This window comes from Phaseolus vulgaris, chromosome 8 (assembly GCF_000499845.2).
Source record: "Phaseolus vulgaris cultivar G19833 chromosome 8, P. vulgaris v2.0, whole genome shotgun sequence".
In the NCBI taxonomy this organism is placed as follows: domain Eukaryota; kingdom Viridiplantae; phylum Streptophyta; class Magnoliopsida; order Fabales; family Fabaceae; genus Phaseolus; species Phaseolus vulgaris.
In genome coordinates, this window is record NC_023752.2 from 56,493,697 (window position 1) to 56,502,923 (window position 9,227).

General features: G+C 32.8%; 1 protein-coding gene across 1 annotated transcript; it reads right to left on the reverse strand.

Moving 5' to 3' along the window:
* Positions 1–478: 478 nt before the first annotated feature.
* LOC137825893 (putative BPI/LBP family protein At1g04970) lies at positions 479–6,658 on the reverse strand. The gene is made up of 6 exons (XM_068631696.1): positions 6,133–6,658; positions 5,378–5,517; positions 2,592–2,946; positions 2,238–2,486; positions 1,007–1,132; positions 479–911 (listed from the first exon to the last, which is right to left on the reverse strand). Exons 1-6 carry the CDS (start codon positions 6,538–6,540, stop codon positions 714–716), a joined length of 1,476 nt encoding a protein of 491 aa, XP_068487797.1. The 5' UTR covers positions 6,541–6,658; the 3' UTR covers positions 479–713.
* Between the last annotated feature and the right edge of the window lie 2,569 nt (positions 6,659–9,227).

Consider the following 9,227-nt stretch of genomic DNA (forward strand, 5'->3'; position numbering starts at 1 on the left):
GTGTCTATAAAAAAACATATATAAAAATAAGCCAATTTTATTATGGGTATTTCATAGAGTAAAATTGTAAGGAAATGTATAAAAAAACATCTACAAAGGCCATCTCTTTTAATAATGGTATAAATTATTATTGTTTAATAGTAAAGTTAGGCCTATAATATTTTTGACTGTTTCTTAATTTGATTCTATTTTAAAAAATTTTAATTGAGAATAGATTTTAGTGAAAATTAAGTAATTATGGTTTGTAGATAATTTGGTTAATCTAGAATTTATTCATAGATAATCTTTTCATGTTACCATCTAGTCTCTTCTTAGAATTCTTTATGAATAGATATAGTCTTCATGTTTTCGTTAACATATGAATTTTGATCTAATCTTCACATTTTTGTATTTTTCTTTTTTCTTTTTTCTTTTTTTAATAATAATTCTAAAATCTAATGTAATATTATTATAAGATACAGAGAGTGACGAAAATCCATTGTTTTCACATGATGTTAAGACTTTGTGTATTGATCCGTATGAATTTATTGGAATAAATACTACATTTTACAACTGAAGATGCAAGTATTTGTATCAATGTTTATGTTTGTATAGATGGCTACTCCATTTCCTAGCAATTAACAAAGCAAACAAGATTGCACAAGTAGAAGTATCATCTTGATTTCTAGTTTGACATATTTACAATCCATGAATATTAACAACACACTCTTCATCTACTGAATGAAATAGGAGAAACGTTTGTTTGATTCTGTAAATGCTACATCACTGCAAACTGCAAGTCTTGAAGTTGACAAGATTATCTCTGCATTTTGTAAGATGAAGCCATGAAGGATGGGCAAAGGTAACCCTTTACTTAGACGTGTATTGGCATGCGGCAAGAAGACAGTTTCAATAAGTGTCCACACAACTGGCTGCAGTAGGAAATCACAACACACCCTTTATCAATGAGGCGTTATAAAATAAAATTTTCAGTCACTATTATGCGTCATACACAACATAAAGGCACCTGAATGAGGTACATCCGCAGGTTGCCAATTTTGCTCCATTTCAATGACATTTGAAAGTCATTCAATCTGACAGCACCAACGAGGTTGTTTCCACTGATTTTGAACACACCTGTACCTTGAATCACCTGTGGAAACAGGATGTAATATAGCAATAATGGTCATCCTTGTAACGGATCAATATATTTACAAAAAACAAACAAGGACCACAGCAGCTGTTAGTCAGAGGATTTGGTCATGAAGGGTGGCACTGCTCCAATGCCATTTTTAAATGATAAAAGGTTAGGGGGAAAAGGAGAGAAGGGATTCTGAATAATTGGCATTTGATGAAAATATGACATGTTATGTCATGAGATGCAAAGCACTAATACCCATTTGTTCTTAATAATTCAGCAGAGTATAACTAGTATATGCCGATTGCTGCTCAAGTAAGATCACTAATATCATAAGATTCTCAAAACAATGAGAGTTCTAATATTCCAACATAGTTTACTACTCAATCTTGGCTTTAGTTATTTTTAAGCTGGTTATTCTTTAATTATGTGTCACCTGTTCACCAGTGATTGAATACATAGATATAGTATCTGGATAAAATATATTCCGTGCACAGATACACAAAAACAAAGTAGTACCTTATTAATACTAATGAACCTATATAAGACTTTAGTAATTCATTGAATAACAATCAGTCCAAAAATCACTACCAAAGTAAACTGGTCAAATGATTGGTTCTTTAAACTCAGTCTTTCTAGATGCTAGTCTGAGGTATAGGAAACCAAAATGTATTCTTACCAATTTGTCATTGTATTTGTATTTGAATCAACTAAAGCAATCATTGATAGCAATCCCTTAAACTGAGAAATATTCATGAGTCTGAGATACAGGGCAAACACAAATAGTTGCAGCCAAAAACATCCCAGGAAGATTGATTATCAAGGTTCAAAAATAAATTTTTCAGTACTCTAACAAGACTGCTATGTATTAGCTTCCTTTTATAGAAAAAAATTTATAAAAGAGAACTGCTCAAAGTTGTACAATTAAGCTTTTAGAATAGAAAAACGACTTATCTAATAGCTTTTATTGTATGCTGAACTCATTTTAATAGACACCAGCCATAGAATTTATCATGGAATAATATTTAGCAGACCAAGTAATATTTGGAATTGTGACGAATAAAAATACACAGATAAACTATGGCGATAAATGTAGTTAGTTTAATACTAATGATCTTACCAATGATATGCATGCCACTGGTATTACTTCGTCTTCTTCCAAAACATCAATTGTCATATCTGCAAATACATTGGCACCTGCTTTATGATTTGAAATCTCCACAACTGGAGGAGAAGATAAAGATATTTCCAAGTTCATGTCATGATTTGGGTATTTCTTGTACAGCTGAGGAATAATAAATCTCCATCCTGCAGTGTTCAATAGAGATTGATCTGGTATTTGGTCTACAATCCAGTGCATAAATTTTGCCTGAACAGAGTAAGCAATTTCTTTGATGCCAATCCAATGATACAAAACAAAGAATATTTTAAGAAAATATATGATTTAAGATCATAACCAAACATCTAAACTTACATCATAATATAGGGCTGATGCGGAGTTAAAAACAGCCTCATCTAAAGTGATTCCCATCATTTTTGATGAATTTGTGCATAGAATTGGAAGTTTCAAAATTTTGTTGTAGAGGTCAAGAATAGGTAGGGAAGGATTTCTTTCTATAAATAACCCATTGGTTTCAAATCCAACAAATGAATCACTTAATAAAACATCATTCACAAAAGTTACATTCAGAGAAGTGTGGTCATCAACCGGGACTTCCTTTGGAAGACTTTTCAAATATGAGTCTAGTCTTGAAATCCCTTTTGTAAGTTTCTTGGTGATGGCATTTTCAACTGCTGAACCAATTTTCTCTTCAAAGGCATCAACTATCCTGTTAGATATGAAGCAAAATTAAAAGTCAAAAAACCATAGAATCATTTTATGCCAGATAAAGTTGACAATGGAATGTGTGAATAGGTGATGACAAAAACTAAATCTGCTGGAAAACTTCAAATAACAATATTTCATAAAACATTAACTACAACAACATACAGTGTATATTCACCATATTTTAAATAATATCATGTTAGAGTATGGTTTCACCAGACTAGCTGGAAAATTTGGAAACTAAAAGAGAAGGAGATGGAGATGGAGTGGGGAATGATCAGTGGGAAGAAGTCACAATTGTGGAATTTTATATGCACAGTATTATGTCATTTACTTAGAGGATTTCCAAGTAGTAGTATTAGTAGATTGTGGTGCTATGCACAATTTCATATCCACTCAGTTGGTAGAAGAATTGAAACTCCCATAACAGAAACCCCCTCTTATTTTGTAGAAGTAGGGAAAGGGAGTCAGATATGATGCAAGGGTGTATCCTGTGAGTCGCTAAGTATGCAAATCCACCAAACCTTTTTCTATTTAGACTCGTTAGAAGGGTTGGTTGAAATAAGAGCCATTTTGAAGACTTGACAGTGAAGATCAAGGTTGGTGGACAGAATGAAGTACTCATAGGATAACCTCTATTATTAACTGGGTCAGCAGCTCCACTTAAGTCTACGATGAATGCTCTACAAGACTAGGGACATAATTTTGTAATTGGTTTCCATTCCATAACTGAGTCTGCTGGAGGAAAAGAGGAGATTTCCAACAGTTGTTGCAGAGGTTCTACACAAATTTGAGAATCTTGATGAAGCATCAGTAGGTTTGCTTCCTACTAGAATAGAAGGCATGATCATGATGACACACACCTCAAAGAAGGAACCGCCATTCCAAATATTTAACCATTTAGGTATCCCCCATTATCAAAAGTCAGAAATGTGCTAGTTAAGGAATGTTTGCAACTGGTATAATCGAACATAGTATTAGCTCTTATCCCAACTCTACTATGTTAGTTAAGAAAAAGGATGAAGGACCAAGATTTTGTGTAGACTACAGGGCTTTGAATAAAATTATAATACTCAGCAAGTTTCCAATCCTTGTCATAGATGATTAGGGAGAGATAAGGTGTTTTCCAAAATTGGATCTGAAGCCTGGTTAACATCAAATTAGAATGTGGAAAAAGGATATTGAGAAGACCACCTTTCATACACAAGGGGAAATATGAGTTCCTTCCTTGTGAAACCTTTTGGAGTCAGACACCCCTCTTCAAATGGTTCTTCATGAATGAAATTATCAAACCATTCTTGAGGAACCATATACCTGTTGTCTTCAATGATATTTTGATTTACAGACAAAACATGGAGATGCATGTCATTCATTTGAGCCAGGTTCTACAAATATTACAGCAACATGACAAGAAAAATTAGTCTTGGACAGCTTCGTCTGGAGTATTTGGGATTCATAATCTCTGGAAACAGAGTTGCTACTGATCTGAAGAAGTTGGAGGTCAAGTGGTCGTGGTCTATGGCGAGAGACATCCGAGGTTTGAGGGGTTTCCTTGGCATGACAGGTCACTATACAATTTGTCAGAAAATCCCCAAACAATTGACTTAACATACAAAGAAAGATAGATTCCATGGAGGAAAGCAGGCACAAGAAGTGTTCCAGCATCTTAAAAAAGTTATCATGGTAACATTTCCCACTTAGCAGTCCCCGAATTCACCAAACCTAATTATTGAGACAGATGCTTCGGAAAAAAGGTTAAGAGATGTTTTATTACAAGAGGGAAAACCAAGAGCTTTTTTGGAGTACATCTTTATCTGATTGGCTAGACATTTTACACGGTTAGGAGGACAAGCTTCACATTGATTCAATACATATGTCATACCCACATGAGCACCAAATAGCTAAGTACAGTATAGTAGATACTATACTACGGGGTTAGCCATTTGATCATGAGGTTTACTCTATCCCTAGTTTTATCTTGTCCAGTGAGACTGCTTGTATTGGTGGTGCTGCATACTAGTAGTAGAGGGTGTAACTGGTAAGGGCTAAAATATAAATTCATAACAAAGTGGTTGGTTATGACTTTTCTAGACGAACAAATACTGTATTAGTGCTGCATGGGAAAACTCCTATATGCAAGAAATATGGAACGCAAACATTAATAAGGAAAAGTAAGGGATAGTTTTCTTTGAGTAAATGTTTTCTGTTTTCTTTTCTTATTTTTGCTCTAATTACAAAATGGCACCACATTTTGATTTAGTTTTCTGTCTTCAAATAGAAAATGAAAATAAAAAATATTATATTTTTAAAGAAAACATGCAATAAGGCATCTAAGCTTAAAGGAGGAAGGATAAGCAGCTAGCAGCATAAGTTCTATAATGCTACAAAAAATACGTTCCTTTGTGAGCTAGAATCTAACATGGACATTTACATACCCTTGATAAAGCCAAGATGCACCTCCATCCAATTTTATTGAAATATCTTTAACATTAGACCCGCAGTCCTTGAGTTTCAGCTTCAAAGACCCTTCTTGGTTCTCCAAACCCAATGTAAGTCCTACTTCCATGCCTTTAACCTTTCCAGCAGTAGCACTAATCAAATTCCTTTCTGATTTCAGCCGTGAAGAACAGATAGAAACAGAAATAATAGTAAAAAAAACAGACATCATTTTAAGTCCATGCAAACAATATAAGAATATAAACTTTTCACAAAATAAGTAAAGCAAGGGTACCACATAAATTGCATACAGCATGCCATAGCACAGTTTATAATTAAACAGGTTAACATTGCTAGATACCAAAACCCACGACTGAAAATGATACCGTATCCTTCAAATCACAAAGCACACAGAAAACTAGTTATCAAGAATCCCATTTCCAACAAACCTCTCTTTAAATTCCAAACAACAAGCAACAAGTAAACCAAAGAACTCCCCTCCGCCCACTATAGAGAGACGTTTCAAATAACAACTAACATAACACAATTTTGTTACTTACACAAAACGTAATTGCACACACACATGCATTTAATTGTCAACTAATCAGAAACCATCATAGATATAACTTTCAAAATAGTTGTTATGAAGCCCAACAAACTTAACAGGACAATCTATAATCTGAAGACAGTATATAATCAATTAAATTCTCGCTATGTATAAAGATATAAACAAAACAAAGGATCAATTTCTTACCTGAACTTCTGCTCTACCTTTGTCCGAGATCTCAACAGGCACAAGCCATGTGCTATAAGAATAATACCAATTCATACTCAAATTACAAGTAACCCCAGAAGCTGTGATGGAAATTCCAGTCTCCCCTGGCTTTACATGCGAGGAAGGAACATAGATATGATAAATTGTGATGTTGGAGAGCACCATGTAGACATTACCCACAATTGGGATTTTCGTAGTCTTTTCAATATTTGGCAATTGAAGTGAGATGAGTGAGGAAATTGCCTTATTCACCAGCAACTCCTTCACAAAGTCAAGGCCATTTTGGGTAATCGACAGGGATATAAAAGCTTCGTTTTGAGGATGAAATTGAGCATACCCATGATTCAAGGAAGAGACTATTAGAAGCAGAACAAGGAAAGGTGCCATTTTGATTTATTGTTTGGGAAAATTGGAGTTGATAAACTGTTGCAGAGACAAAGATAACATAGGGAAAGTCGAACACCAAGAAATCTTTCCAAGGACACAGAAACACTGTTAATGGACATGAAAAGTCCAATTTGCCCATTCTGATTTGGAGTTCATCAAATTGAATAATAAATAAATACCGACTAATTCTGAAAGATATTATTTATTTATATGAAAAAAGTTTGGTATCATTCTCTGACAAAAATAAACAATTTCCGAGAAACTGATTCTGTTCAAAATAGTATAGAATTATTCTGAGTATTTAATATATTTGTATATTTAAGAATTCAATTTAAAATTATATTAGTTAAACTAAAATAATTTTGAAAATTGACTCTAACGGTTCAAAATTTATCAATACCATCTATTTACTCATATAATAGTTAGTTAGAACAAATATACGCATATTTTGTAATTATGTATCTTCTTCTTATCATAATTAAATATGTAGAGTCTAATTCTTGGATTTTCCTTTTTGTGTTTCCTTGTGTTTACACATAAACTATTCAATATATTCTTTCTCTTTCGTTATCACCATTATTTTCTTCTTGAGTTCCTCCAACTAACTTCTTATAAATTGATATCAATTTGATTTGATTTGTTATTTTTCAGAGTAAGATGACAAATTCTACATGCATTTCAAAATTAGTTGGGTCACTGCAGTGTACTACCCTTAAGAATTCTTTGAAAGATTCCATTCAAGAAATTATCACCTAGTTTTCTTTTGAATCGAATTCTAACCCTAACATAGATGTTCCTCGCCCAGTCCCATATTCTTGCAGCACAAGATTAGCAAGAATAGATTTTCCAAGATTTAATGGTGACAATGTGGATCAGTGGATTTATCAGTGTGAGAATTTCTTATTGATTGATCATACACCTGAAGATGTTCACGTGCAGTTGGCGATAATGCAGCATCCAGAAGGTCGTGAGAGAAAGGTTTGGTTATGTTTGTGTAGACCTCGTGGCCGATTTGATGAAACTCAAGAGAGACTATGAGAACAATATAAAGAAGAAAGACATCTTAGGACGGAAGTTTTTGCTACCAAAAAAACTGGTGTTATAAAATTTCTTGACATACCTAAATACGATTTGCTCATTTCGAATGTTAACACCTGCCTATATGAGTGAAAGACAGTCCAATAATGTTTGCTACTTTTGTGATGAAACATACACTCCAAAACATATTCTGATACAAAAAAAGTTATAGGTTGGTGTTTTGGAAATTGCAGATAATGATGACTATGATGAAATTATAAATTCTGATAAGTTTGGGGACCATGGACATGAACCACAAATATCAGTGAGTGCTCTCACGGGAGTGACCAATTTTCACACATTGAGGATTTACACGGTATTTTGACAAACACCCTCTGCATATTTTTTGGACAGCGACAACACTCATAATTTCTTGGATATGAAAATTACCAAGAAGTTTGGCTGCCAGATTGAGGAACATGAACCTTGCTGGTTACAGTTCCAGATGGCACAAAAAATTCAATTTCTTCTATGGTTAGAAATGTTTCATGGCGTATACAATAAACAACATTTACTTTTAATGTTTTTTAGTACTTTCGATAGGTTGTTGTTATAACATTCAGAAATTATAATATATTTTACGGTTATACAAATTTCTCTTAAGAATATATGTAGACTTAATTTATTTTTTTCGTAAACTTATATAAATCTAAAAAGTAATAGACTATTTAATAGGTTTTAAATCATAAAACCATCTACTAATGATAAAATAAGAGGTGACTATTAATATGACTTTAGATTACACAGTTAAATTTGGACTAGACGATCAAACTTTGACTAGATAGTTAAATTTAGATTAGATATATAAACTTAAATAGTTAATCTTAAATCGAATTGTTTACACATCAATAAATGATAAAAAAAAGACATCACATGGTCCGTAACATCCCTATATTTTTCCACATCTAAAAACTAAAATCTGTATAAAATATTAAAAAGAAAATATAAACATAATACAAATATGTCTACCACTCTTTCTTAAAAAAATATTACAAAACATATCTCTCTTCATAAAACTTTAATATCTACATAAAATTAAAACAAATATTCAGATTTCAACTAAAATAATTTCATCATTTAGCTTCTCACTGAGGAGGAGCTCAATCACCTGTAACATCATCTACTCCCGTGTAAATACACGATCATCACAGATAAAGAAACAACACAAACAAATAACAGGGTAAGCTAGCTAGATAAACCAAAATTGTATAAAATTTCAATTTGAAATTAATAAACATAAATCATTAAATTTCATACAATTCCTCCAAATCATCAAGTGTCATACAAATTCTCAAATCATCAAGTGTCATTCAAATTCTCAAATCATCAAGTGTCATACAAATTCTCAGATCATCAAGTGTCATTCAAATTCTCAAATCATCAAGTGTCATACAAATTCTCAGATCATCAAGTGTCATACAAATTCTCAGATCATCAAGTGTCATTCAAATTCTCAAATCATCAAGTGTCATACAAATTCTCAAATCATCAAGTGTCATTCAAATTCTATATTCATCTTTCACATGTCAGACTTTCACTGACTCATATAACATAGACACTTGACTCTACTTCCGGAAGACTCGTGTATTGAAATTAGAATCCTGAGACCT

Excerpts from the sequence above, each read along its gene's own strand:
- LOC137825893 (XM_068631696.1), bottom strand. The coding sequence starts at position 6,540 with ATGGCACCTTTCCTTGTTCTGCTTCTAATAGTCTCTTCCTTGAATCAT. Across the intron at positions 2,947-5,377 it reads GCATCTTGGCTTTATCAAGG|GATAGTTGATGCCTTTGAAG; the intron begins GTATGTAAATGT and ends CATATCTAACAG. Across the intron at positions 1,133-2,237 it reads CAGTGGCATGCATATCATTG|GTGATTCAAGGTACAGGTGT; the intron begins GTAAGATCATTA and ends CTGTTTCCACAG.